Source organism: Strix aluco, chromosome 3 (assembly GCF_031877795.1).
Source record: "Strix aluco isolate bStrAlu1 chromosome 3, bStrAlu1.hap1, whole genome shotgun sequence".
NCBI classification, from domain to species: Eukaryota; Metazoa; Chordata; class Aves; order Strigiformes; family Strigidae; genus Strix; species Strix aluco.
This window is the reverse complement of record NC_133933.1, coordinates 21968426-21982289: the sequence shown is the minus strand read 5'-3', so window position 1 is coordinate 21982289 and position 13864 is coordinate 21968426. Positions and strand designations below refer to the sequence as shown.

General features: G+C 44.2%; 1 protein-coding gene across 1 annotated transcript in view; it reads right to left on the bottom strand.

Annotated features, from left to right (window-relative positions):
* Window positions 1–2637: 2637 nt before the first annotated feature.
* LOC141921589 (TOG array regulator of axonemal microtubules protein 2-like) overlaps window positions 2638–13864 on the bottom strand; it is a 43481-nt gene continuing 32254 nt past the window's right edge. The window contains 2 exon segments of the mRNA XM_074820512.1: window positions 2638–2953; window positions 5235–5321. Of these exon segments, the coding sequence (XP_074676613.1) occupies window positions 2709–2953; window positions 5235–5321 (332 nt within the window). The 3' untranslated portion in view covers window positions 2638–2708.

Genomic DNA, 13864 nt, shown 5'->3' with positions numbered 1-13864 from the left:
TGTGGATGTAGTTTACCTCGACTTCAGTAAGGCCTTTGACACCTTTTCCCACAGCATTCTCCTGGCGAAACTGGCTGCTCGAGGCTTGGATGGGCACACACTTTGCTGGGTAAAAAACTGGCTGGATGGCCGGGCCCAGAGAGTTGTGGTGAACGGAGTTAAATCCAGTTGGCGGCCGGTCACGAGTGGTGTCCCCCAGGGCTCGGTTTTGGGGCCACTCCTGTTTAACATCTTTATTGATGATCTGGACGAGGGGATCGAGTGCACCCTCAGTAAGTTTGCAGACGACACCAAGTTGGGTGGGAGTGTTGATCTGCTCGAGGGTAGAGAGGCTCTGCAGAGAGACCTGGACAGGCTGGAGCGATGGGCTAAGGCCAACTGGATGAGCTTCAATAAGGCCAAATGCCGGGTGCTGCACTTGGGCCACAACAACCCCCAGCAGTGCTACAGGCTTGGGGAGGAGTGGCTGGAGAGCTGCCAGTCAGAGAGGGACCTGGGGGTGTTGATTGACAGCCAGCTGAACATGAGCCAGCAGTGTGCCCAGGTGGCCAAGAGGGCCAGTGGCATCCTGGCTTGTATCAGAAATAGTGTGGCCAGCAGGGACAGGGAAGGGATCTTACCCCTGTACTCGGCACTGGTGAGGCTGCACCTCGATGACTGTGTTCAGTTTTGGGCCCCTCACTACAAAAAGGACATTGAATGACTCGAGCATGTCCAGAGAAGGGCAACGAAGCTGGTGAAGGAGCAGCTGAGGGAACTGGGGTTGTTTAGTCTGGAGAAGAGGAGGCTGAGGGGAGACCTCAGCGCCCTCTACAACTACCTGAAAGGAGGTTGCAGAAAGCTGGGGATGAGCCTCTTTAACAAAGTAATGAGTGATAGGACAAGAGGTAATGGCCTCAAGTTGCGCCAGGGAAGGTTCAGACTGGATATTAGGAAGCATTTCTTTACATAACGGGTAGTCAGGTGTTGGAATGGGCTGCCCAGGTCCCCATCCCTGGAGGTGTTCAAGAGGCAGGTTTACATAGCACTTAGGGATATGGTGTAGTTGGGATCTGTCAGTGCTAGGTTAATGGTTGGACTAGATGATCTTCAAGGTCCCTTCCAACCTAGATGATTCTGTGATCTCCTTGCTGACAGGGTGTGGCTGCCGCAGCCTCGCAGGCCACTTGCCAACATTGAAAAAATTGCAATTGTTGGGAAGCTGTTAATAAGGTTTGTATAATCATGCACACATCATACGGAGTTAATAAATTTGCTGTAAAAATATGCTGAATGACTGAATTAGTATATGGTGATTTTAACCCATATTGTGCTACTGCTAATTTTGCCTCCTTAATCATTTTCCAATCTCAGGCCTCCCACTCATTGCTGTGTGGGGTTACTATTACCAGAAACACCATTGGTCCAAGCTCGTTAAACTGCCCCTCAATTATTGCATCCCGAATAACTCCCTGCCATCAGTGTGCTGGATTACCATTACCACCTGCGCCTCCCAGTGTCCCCCCTCCCATTTGAGCCAGCGGCCCGATTGCCACTGTTTCCCCCTGACCAACCACCCTCCCCACCAGTGTCATGAAAAAAGGTGTTAATAGGAAGAGGGGGTGGCGGCGGTGCCGTAGGAATAGGCTGAGCTGATTCCTTCATTCGCATTTCAAGTTGCTCTAGTTTTCTCGTTAGTTCTCACAAGTGTGGATCTTGTGAACCATAACAAGATTGTTCATGCACCAATCGGGGTGATGGAGGCGAGGACGGGGGCAGGGGTGGGTCGGCGCCTTCCTTTGGCGAGGCGGCGGCGCGCGCGGGGTCGGGCGGGAGGCAGCGGGAGCGGGGTGGGGTGCTCAGGTGATTGTTCCCTTGAGCTTGAAAGGGGGGAATCAAGCGGTGGTGAATCTGTTGATTTTTGCTCTTGACTTTCCTGCCACACGGGTGCTGCGCATGAAGCTTCCCCGCCCCTCCTTTTAGGAGCCGCCTTGGGGAACAGGGATCCCGCGAACGTCACAGCAGTAGCGGAATCCTGAGCGCCAGCGCTTTCTGCCTCTGCTGACAAGGCAGCGAAAGCAGAGGTGGGGGTCTGCCGTTCTGCTTTCAGTTCTGTCAGAGTCTCTAGGATCAATCTCCACAGGGTGGAGAATTTCCCACTGTCTTTAGAGCCTGAGCTAATGTCGTCCCACAGTGCCGTGCCGATCTTTTCCCAAGTAGCTAATTCAAAGGCTGCGCTCACTGAGGGGATTAATCCATGCTGCCGAGCCCATGACAGCAACTTCCTCAGGTTTCCCTCCTCATAAGATGCTCCTCTCTCAGAGACTATGTTGGAGGAGCTTAACCACTGCCACTTCTTCTCTGCTTAGCGTGGACCCCATCTCCTCCCCAGCCGCTCACCTGATCAGGGCGAGATTCCCGACGATTGCGCGTGCGTCTTCCCAGGCGCCGGGGCAGCGCCTGCTACGGCTGCTTCTGCCCCCTCTGGGCTGTCTTCTCTTGCTCGGGCGAGCACCGACAGGAGGGTCCCTGTTCGGGCACCACTTGCTGATGCGGAAGTCCCGGACACAATTTATACAACCAATGTGATCGCGTTAATGCCACTTTATTAAAGGACACACAGCCATTTATACAGTAGAATAAAGTACATGCGTTGCTATTTTATCACTAATAGGCAATTTCCAGCCATTCCACATCTCTCCATCAGCTCCCTGGAGCACACCAAGTCTTCACCTGATATTCAGGCCCAAAACATTCCAGAGGTTCTTCACCACATGCTGAGGCTGAGTGGCGGCGTGGTCCCTCAGGCTCAAGCCCATCACTTGGTTGAGGGTCTTTGCAAGCTTGGCAACCACAGCCCTGACATTGCTGCTTCCGACAGGCAGGGCTCTGTTTCCCAGGAAGAACCAGAGTATGGGCAGGACGTAGTGCTTGACAGCTTGGGGTTTCGAGGGATAAAGAGATGCCACGAGCACTGCCAAGTGAGAGAGACAAGCTTCTTAACAACCTTAATGCAAACAAGAACCTACCTTTATTTTTGGCTCTTGGAAGCCTTTTCTGGCTAATATCAGCAAGCACAAAGAGCCTGATGATCCAGAAACAGGCAACAGTGGCTGATCATCCACTGAACAGAACAACCAACCTCTGAGGACCTTTAATTTTTCCAAATCAGAGGCTTTGCATCCGTGACAGACTTAGTAAAGTGAATCACACACATTTTGTAAATCATTTCACTATCCACTTCTGCATTACAAATGACAAAAATGTCAAATCGCTGTTTCCTTCCATTCAGAAGTTGTCTAAACCAGCTGCTGAAGATTCTGAAATGCAGCTTAGAGAGGTAATTGAAAGATTTCTAATAAAAAGGATGATTACTTTTTTGGTGACCTTTGATGAAAAATGCCAACAGTCTAATCTGGCAGTTCCCTTTGCTCAGTGGCACACAGTAAACGGCAGTGTAATAACACACTTCAGAACTCCAGCCCACAAAAGATGTGTGCCACTTGACAGTTTTATTAGAAACATCAGTGACTAACTGATGTCTTTGGCACAATGGTCTAACCTGAGGTTTTTTCCCTTCATACTTGGTGGCTTCTAATGAACAGCTGTTTCAAACGTCAGGATGTCTTAGATAATTACCCAGACCCCATTGCCATGGCATTTGGACATCTCGCAATTTTAATGGCATTTACCCTCACAATGTTCCCTGAAATAGGGATATAGAGATAGAAAAAAATCTTACGCAGGGAGCTGAAATCTAACAAAACCCAAGCGTTCCCTCTCATTCTCTCTGAAGTCTGCTCTCAGCTCATTTTCTGAACTGAACTATATTGAATACAAACAAAAATTTATGACCAATAGGCTCCTTGCACGGCAGATTTTGCTGAGAGATCAAAATCTGAAATGGTCTGGAGACAGAGTTCTTATTTTCTTTTCAGTGGAAACGTTAATGTGATTCTGTTATAAAGTAACCATTTCTTACTCTGTAGTGGAAGGACCTCAATTTTCTCTATGCTGTTAATCTAGCATAAGTCATCAACTTTTAAACAGCTCCTGAAAGTACCTAAAAACAATTCTGCTAAGAAGGGTTATGGTACCTATTTTAAAATGGGAGTTAATTTGAGTTTAAATGCTATTAAACACAGCGGTCACTATGGAGCTTCAGAAGAGACAGAGCTCTCTGTTTCCAGTAAATCGTAGAGAGAACATCTGCTCCCTCTAAAGCAGTCCCAATTTATGTTCAGATGCTTTATTTGAGAAAAGATTAAAATAACTGTAAAACTAATTCGATGTTTATGGAGATTTACTTTATGCAAATGATCTTTAAAGGCCCTTCTACATTCACTATGGCTAAGCATGCCCTTTTGAGATTCATAATGAAGAAGCAAAGTGTATTAAACCTTGGATTAAAAGATGCTGGCATAATTAGCAGTGGATTCAGCCCTAACTGAAGCAAGGGTATAAATAGTCTTTTCTAGTATATATTGAGATTATCATTTTTTCCATTCCCTGGCTATTGCTGACATAGCAAGCTACTATTCTAAATCAATTATCAGCTGCCTTTGTAGTGTGTCGGGCACCACTGATATAGAAATAGACTGTTTGCACACCCTGAAATGCTCGGAGTCCAATGTCATATCTGCAACACGGGCAGGGAGCCTCAGTGGGTTGGGCTAAATGGGTTGGGCTTCTGCCCCTCCGTCCCCAAATTCTGCCTTGCGCAAAATCCTTGCCTGTAACATGTGTGTTGAGTTTTCACCTACGCTATGACCCCCAGGCTCTGCAGAACTCAGCGTCAAAAGTTTCCGACAGAAAAATGAGAATCCTGTGATGACAAACCAAACTGATTGTCAGAAATACCAGTGACCACAATTTTTTCTGAAGGATGGTTGTTCACGTTAGAAAAGGGACCTCTTCCAGGTCCATGACATTTACGGTACTGTCCTTCAAAGAGAGGAGCCAGCCAGGGTATTTTTAGCCCCTCTTTTTCCTGGAGGCAGCTCCTGAGATGCCCCAGTGAGAGCTCAGCGCCGGAGCCCGAGTGCTGTCCTCATCTCACATGCTGCACACCTCTGCAGCAGCCAGGCAAACCCCTGCCAAATACACCTATTACGTGTATCTCACAGGAGAGACAAGCTCAGAACCTTCCAGTGTTTGATGAGCTACTGCACCGTCTATTCAGAGGCTTTCCCTCTAAATGTTCCCTCTGAAGACTTCTTCATTTAGAAGTGGAGATTAGCTGAAGCAGGCAATACCTGAGAGATGTTCTGTGACATCCAGCAGAGCCTGGCCGCTGAGGAAACGCACTCGGTGGCCAAAAGCTTGCAGCATCAGTCTGTTATCTGAAAGAGAAACATTTCTTTCTGCTCACGCTGCTGAGGTTACAAGAAAAAAAAGAAAGGGGGAGGGGGAACGGCAGAGGTAACTGCATTTTGTAAAATAAAGTAAATTCCAATCATTTTCTGAGTTCTTTTCTTCTTCTCTCCTTCCAGCTTACTTGGGGGGATTTTAAATTCAAAAAGAAAAGCTTTCATTTCACATTTGTAAATACAAAGTTGACCGCTGTACAAGGAGCTATGTTAAACATTTCACATGAGGGCCCTCAAAATTTAAGTCCCAAGTAAGCAGTGAAAAGGTTTTGTGTCCCGGAGCTTTGCAGAAGTGACCTCCTCCCTCCTCTAAGGAGAAGGGTGAGAAGGCTCAGAAGTCCACACATCCATTCACACTTTAAAGATAAGCTGGTGTTAAAGATTTAAGTTACCTGTTGGGATCTATGGACAAGACTCCCAAGTTACTCTTACAACAGAGAATTACTGCTTATTGCCAACACCATCCACTCTCAGGGGCTCCTGTAACATCTCTCAAATCAGATCTTGGCAGAGAGACTGGAAAACAAACTCATTTTCCAATACTTGACTATCATATGTATTTTAGTTTTCCTATGCTGCCTGTTGTTGATTTGGGGTCTTGTTTGAATTTATGAACTGTTGCCCGGATTGGTCTGCAAGCCTCCCGTCTTACTGCTTCGATAAGCCAAGCAAAGCTTTTCTTGGAGGCAGAACGCACGTGGGATGCGCTACGATACCTCGCAGTGTCACCAGGAGTGGCACCGATAAAGCGAGCAACCTACTTCTTTGTGAACCGCTACAGAGACAAATCCCAAAGTGGTTTTAAGTAGCACTGTGCTATTAAGTGCTCCTTTCTGCATGAGATATAAAAAGGAAGACCCTAATGATCTTCTTGCAAGCATGCAGTAAAGAACTGATCCCGCTATCCTAATTAAGCTTCTGCTTTGGTAATTACCCTCTTCTCATTCACCTTTTTAAACACTTCACTTTTTGCTTCACACACTTGCAGCATTGGCAGACACAGTTTCATACTTGCTGTTCCTCCCCAGAAAGTTACCTTACAGCTGCTGCTTTGAAAAAAACACCCTGACATCTGGAGATCTTGAAGGAGCACAAAATGTTAATTAATCATTAATATCAGGATCTACACAGATTTTCAGGGGAACACTTGGGTTTTGGGCGGGTGAGGGGGAACTGTTTGTTTCCTTGGTTTTTAGGAATCTAAGCATATAGGCACTATTGACCTTTCAATTTAAGGGTTTCAAATGCCCCATGCATTTTGAAACAGTAAAGCTCGAGTCAATAACAAATTTACCCAACCATTACTTTCGCTGCCTTGAGAGACCTAAAGACAGAGCAGCTTTTAATGGCTGTTAGAGAAAACAAGGCAGCAGGCAGTTCAATTCTTATTAACTCAGCTTTAATTCTCTGCACTACATAGTAGCTAAACCTGCTGGCTACAGGACAGGCAGCCCAGCATTTGCAATAAAAGCAAAAGAAGAATCTGCTTCTCCACACTCTCACTTTCACTGTGTCCCCCTCTTTGCTACGTTAACACCTACAGGAGAAACATCCTTCCCCTCTTGTAGAGGGCTGGTTCCTCCGGGAGCTACTCAGGCTGCTGGCCTGATTCCGCACCCTGGCGTCAGGCAGTGGCCATCTGAAGGGCATTTCTCTCATGACAGAGAACAGGGTAAGACAGATGTCAGAGCAGAGCAAGATCTACGTCATGGTCCCATTGCAGTTGGGCTTGATTTGCTGATTTGCCCCCATCTACAAGGTGGCTCCCTTGAGTGGGAATAGGTTCCCAAGTCACAGCTAAGGAATGTGTGTGGCCTTCAGCTGCAGACATTCAAGCCAATGTCACAGTCCAGCTAAACAAATTATTCAGGAGTTATTTGGAAGCAAATCAGTTTGTTTGTAGGTAGAATTTTTATCTTGGAGATGGGGGTTTTTGTTTTGGGTTTTTTATTGAGTGTTTGGTTTTGTTTTTACATCAAGTGATCAAGGCATTTTCTAATCAGCTTGCATTTTTGCATGGATGATTAAAGGTGATAAACGAGGAAGCCTCAGAATCTGAGGCATGACAACCCAGTCTCAAAGCAATAGCTGGGCTCTTAGCTATGAAACTCAGTGGAGCAACGGGACAAGACATTGCGCTCACTTATTCTAAGCTACGAGCGCTGCACAATCCTTTAGAGTTCTGGGGGGGGGGTGTTTGTCATTTGCCACTTGATTTTCAATTGTAAAGGCAGACAATTTTAAAGCATGTGGGAAGGTTTCGCTTGTGCATTTTTCCAGTAGAGCCTTCTTTCCACCACTAATTGAATTTTGAATTATTTGAGATTCAGCTGCCTGTTTGAATCTTTGCAAACATTCACAAAAATGAGCAGAACCAAAAAAATCTATCCCACCTTGTTTGCTTGAACGTGTCTCTGGGTAAAGGCAGTGTGATGCGAGACAGATGTGCCTTGCTCCTGTTCTGACATCTACCAGCACGGAAAATTTACAGTGCTCTCTCAGAATTGGTGAGAAGGGAATGACAGAAAGCTCCATACAAAACCCTGAAGGGATCTGTTTGCCACAACCTCTGTTAGCAGGATTCTGCAACTTTTCCCCAACCTTCTACCAGGCACCACAAAAAATGGGTAAGGGCCAAAAGCAGTACAGCTCTCACACCCTTCTCCCCGCTTCATGATTGGGAACAAACCTATACTTGGGACACGGAAAGGCGGTGGGTCAGCAAATTCACTGAGTTCACAAAGCAGCTGGTGTGGAGGAAGTTGTTCATTCCCCTTTAAGACCTGCCTCTTCAACACTAAATTTTTCAGGCATATTCACCCAGTGCTGCATTTTCACAGCTGACATAAATCTGCGTGGCAAGGGAATTTACAGCAGACCTTGGCTATGTAGTTATTGGCTATAGCAATCTTGCCCCATGCAGAACAACATGTGCAACAAGCCATCATTTACAGCTGGATTTATACCTGTTTGTTCTAAAGAAATGAACTTGGCAAATCATAAATTCCCTTTTATAAAAAGAAGACAAAGAAGAAAGGCGGGAAATAGATGGGACCAGCTAATGCCTGTAATGTAAAGCCTTCCAGAAAGCAGTTCTGCAGAAGCTCTGATGGGTCAGTGTCCCTTCACGCCAACAGCAAAGCAATTCATTTGGGAAGTCAAATTGGGGCCAAACAACCTCCAAAAATCCCTTCGTCCCTGAATTCTAGCAAAGCTGTACTCCAGGATTTATTGTTCAGCTCCTTCTGCACCAAAGCAGACAAGCAGCGTAGAGCCGAAGGCTCCTGGGACTTTGGGGAAACGCTGGCACACAGTCAAGCCTGTCTGGGAACTGGTGCATAAGGACTGCATCACCACAGTTGCTGGTTACCCAGCTCACCAGTTACAGCTGGCAGGAATTCAGGTCCTTTGAAATATGGCATAAATGACACGAGTGAGTCGCAAACCTGTCATCAACCATAGAACCCAAACACTTCATGTGGAACCTGCTTGTCTATAGTAGATTTTAATCAGTGTAAAAACACTCCTGGTGAACACTTCTATTGATGGCATTCATCTTTCCAAAACCAAATTCCTTGCATGCCTAGGTATGCACACACCAGCTCTCATCTCACATTTCAACAGAAGTCAGAGCTGGAGTGAACAGCACATGAAGAGCCCCAGGGACCACAAACTTCTGGTCACAGCTGCAGCGATGACAGTGGTAACACAAGTATTGCCAGTGTGCTGCTGAATCTACACCAGAAGATCAAAAGGGAAATTCAGGCCTGGATTCCTCTCACCAAACGTTAAACACTTCACTGGGGTTTCAGTGGGCAGACGTAAACACCTCCAGCAAGCTACACAGAGCAGTCTGAGTCTCCCTACACAATGGAAATGTGTGCAAAAAGAAAACCAGTGAATGTCAACACCTCTCCACTACATCCTTGCAGCTGGATTCTCCAGGGGATCCAGCTGCCTAAAATAAAGTGCCTAAGAATAACCTACGAGTCACAGAGAACACCACTTGCTACACACTTGGGTCTGGTTTTCAACCGTGTCCCCTGGCTGCAACCAACCCCATCAGACCCTTCTGTACTCACTGGTGTGAATCATCAATATCAACCATAAAACTGGTGTGAGAGAAAAAAATCTTAGTATAATCCCGTTCTAGTTTACTCCTGTTCTTTCATTTCTGCTTTTCTGACTCCCTTCTTTTTAGGTTACTGCCTCCAAATCAAGGCAAATTGAAACCTGTGGCAGGTGAGGGAAAGCAGGGAGCTGACTTCAGGACAGCTTCTAAGAAATACATCCTACCCACATGCGTACAATCAGTTTCTAGAGCAGATCACAAGGGAACAATTCCAAATACACTGACCAAAAAGTAGCTGTTAAAAAACTCTTTTGATGAACTATGAAGACACCAACGTAGACTTCTGTAGTACTACCCATGAAGGTGTTACCGAAAATCCAGAATAAAGAACTTATCAACACCAATTTGATGCAGATAAGCAGACACTTCTTTATTGACGGCCGGGCGCGCAGGGGAGTATTCTCACCAACAATGCGCACCAAGCACTGAAATCACACATCTTATATAGAACTTACTCATATACAATTCCCAAGGACACAGTTTCATACACAAACACAATTCCCAAGGACACAGTTTCATACACAAACACAATTCCCAAGGACACGGTTTCCTTGGCAGGTACTTGTAAACTGTTATGGTTGTTTCCCCCAGTTCCTGTTAATCCTAAACTTTGACAACTACTTGTATTCTCCTGGTCCTATATATATATATTATAAATCAACTTACAGATCAGTTTGTATTTGGTTACCTAGGTCCCAAACGTTTCTACTAAATGATTATGACCAATCTCTTCGGCCTTGGTATGGGACTGTATAGGTGATTTTAAAGCAGCAATCAGTTGCTAATACAAACCACAACAAGTAAAAATTTTACTATTTCTTATGATTTTATATTTCTATTAAATCAAACACAATTTCTTCTACTTATTGGTAAATCGATAACATTTCCCCCCTTTGAAAGTGTTGAAAATTATTTCAATACTTTCACATTTTATTCATTTTCATTTTCAAAGTTAGTATTTGTTTCACCATATTTTGGTCGTGGACTGTATTCAGGTGGCATATGTGGTACTTCTCTCATAATCCTTTGGTGTGCTGCAAGTCTATTAATAAACTGTCTTTTAAGACAGGCATAAATTAACATGATCATCACAAAGACAATTAACAGCAAAAACAAGGTCTTGATTAGGGATTTCAGCCAAGAGCTCAGGTTCTATCCTAATCCACTAAAAATCTTTCCCAACCAATCTTCGGACATATCTTCTCGAATTGTTTCTGTTTCTTTTTCAATTTTGCCTAAGAGATCTAAATCATGCTCTACATCCTGAGTGACATTAGGAATATGAATGCAGCAATGATCTAAGCTATCCTTGAGAGATCCACACGCTCCATGCTCCTTTGGCAGAAGCATGTCTAATGCCATCCTATTCTGAAGTGTCATTCGGGAAGTTGCCTGTAATTGAATGTTTAATTCTTTAAATCCTTTCCTTGTGACGTTGGCCAATTTTTCTACTTGTCCTGTTAACTGATAGAGCCATTCCCTGTTTCTATATGAAGCTATTGGGTTCAAAAGGGACTCTAAGGCCCAGCCAATTTTCACTCCTGTTGATGGTTCATTCCATGTGTCATCATCTGTTTCAGACCTCTTGGTTCGTTTTAATCTTAAATCTTCTAAGGGTCCTTTGAATGGTGATTTCTTCCAACTTGGACACAATGTTGGCAGGCCTAAAGTAACTTGTTTCACCTTACCATCTACTGGTAAGTGAGTTGTCCAGGTTCCATCACTTAATGCCCAAACTAAATGTCCTGGACTCTGAATGGTAGATTTCTTACAACTAAAAAGGTATCCTCTCCTGGGTATAAATGTACTTGTCAAAGTGAGGTTATTATGAAAACCTCGACAGTAACAACCAAACTTCAAAGCAGCTGCTAAGGGAGGAATTCTTTGAATTATTGAGTCTGCGTTGCTGCAATCATACACCTTTTCACACTTCCACCATGGTACTACATGTTCCTTTTCTATTTGTGTAGTACCTTTATCTACTATTGAAGGAAGAATTGCGAGTACACCTTTAATCCAAGTACGTCCCAAGTAAAACACCAGGGAGTTCTTATGTTCCAGGTTGGTCAAATTCACAGTTGAAATTCCCCAAGGAATAGATTCACTTACTGCTCTTGGTATTGGTAAACAAGCAGTAATCTGTGTAACATTCTGCAAATTGGCAAATCCCTTAATCAATCCTAACATCAAATTTTCTTCAGACATTTCTTTGGGAATGTTAATCAGTTGTTCTGTGTCTTGTCTTTTGTTTCTCACCACCAAATCAGTCCACACCAGTGTCACCTGCCTAGCTAACACAAAGAGAATAATCACAAACTGGTATAAATAAGTCTTTGGATCACGGCTAATAATCTTCCATGAAGTGGGCGCCTTCTTCACCCGGGTATAGTGTATCCAAGCATCTGATTCTGCAATCTTGATAGCCGTAAAGGTGGTTAACAGTATCTGGAAAGGTCCCTTCCAGCGTTCTTGCAGAGGTTCGGAAGTCCACGTCTTCACATAGACATAGTCTCCTGGTTGAAAGTCATACACAGGGTTTTCCAGGGATAATGGTCTGTTCCACAGTATTGCGCTCCGAATTGCAGTCAAAGTTTTTCCTAAAGAAAGTAAATAGTTATACACATCTTGTTTCCCTTTCACATGCATATTTGGATTTGGTTCTGGGGATTCATAAGGTTTCCCATACAATAATTCATAAGGACTGACTGAGGTTCCACCTTTTGGTTGTACTCTAATTCGTAACAATGCCAGTGGAAGCGCTTGAGGCCATTTTAAATTAGTTTCTTGACAGATTTTGCTTATTTGTCTCTTTAAAGTTTGATTCATTCTTTCTACTTTCCCACTGGATTGTGGCCTCCATGAAGTATGTAAGTCCCAAGTGATACCCAAAATTTTGCTAACATTTTGGACTACTTCTGCAACAAAGTGTGGACCTCTGTCAGAGGTAATTCCAATAGGAACTCCAAATCTTGGAATTATTTCTCGTAGTAACCACTTTACTACTTCTTTTGCTTGTGTGGTGCGACAGGGAAAAGCTTCTGGCCATCCTGTAAAAGTATCAACCCCCACCAAGATGTATCGATACCCATTTTGTCTAGGTAATTCTGAAAAATCTGCTTGCCAATAATCTCCAGGTTCCGTACCAGATTTTAACCTACCCATTTGAACTCTTTTCTTGATCACTGGATTATTTTTCAAACATACTTCACATTTTGCAGTTATTAATTTAGCCATGTCCATCATTTTCACTGATATAACTTGTTTTTGTAAAGATGTTACTAGAGCTTCTGCTCCCCAATGACATTCTTGATGTTTGGTTTGTATTATTTCTCTCATTAATGAAGGTGGAACTACTACTCGTCCATGAGGAGTTATCCACCATCCAGCTAAATTTTTTCTTGGCATCCAAAACTTGACCTAGTTTCTCATCTTCCTCCGAATATTTTGGCTTTTCTCTAGGAAGGGTTACTGTCTTGGAGGGAATTAATGCCATTTGGAATGCTCGTTCCTTTGCTATTTTCTTTGCCATTCAGTCAGCCAAATTATTTCCAACAATTTCTTTTGTGTTCCCAATTTGATGTGCTTTACAGTGCATGATTGCTACTTGATCTGGTGTTTGAACTGCTTGTAATAATTGTAAAATTTCATTTTGATGCTTAATGTTTGATCGCTGGGAGGACAATAATCCTCTTTCTTTCCACAAAGCTCCACGGACATGTACTACCCCAAAAGCATACTTTGAGTCTGTCCAAATATTTACTTTCTTCTTTTCACTTAGTTCTAAGGCTCGAATTAAAGCAATAAGTTCTGCTTTCTGAGCTGATGTGGTACCCGTCAATGCCTTTGCTTCTATAACTGTGGTGTCTGTTCTTACCGCATATCCAGCGTATCGGACCCCTTGCTCCATAAAGCTGCTACCATCTGTATACAGTTCCCAGTCTGGTCGCTCCAATGGTACGTCCTTCAAATCGTCTCGACTGGGATAAACATACTCAATAGTAGCCAAGCAGTCATGTTCCAGTTGTCCTTCTTCCTGTATGGAACTTAAAAGCACTGCAAGATTTACCAGGTTAGTTGTTTTTAGAATCACATCATCTTGTTCAGTCAGTATTACCTGGTACTTCATCATCCGGCTCGGAGACAGCCAATGTCCCCCCTTTTGTTCTAAACCAGTTATCACCATGTGTGGGACATAGACTGTTATTGTTCTTCCCAAAGTCAATTTCCGAGCTTCTTGTATGAGCATCACTGTTGCAGCCACTGCTCGAAGGCAGTTCGGCCACCCTTTACTCACTGTGACCAGTTGTTTGGAGAAGTATCCGACCGGTCGTTTCCAGCTTCCTATTCGCTGAGTCAGCACACCCAACGCCAGACGTTGTCTCTT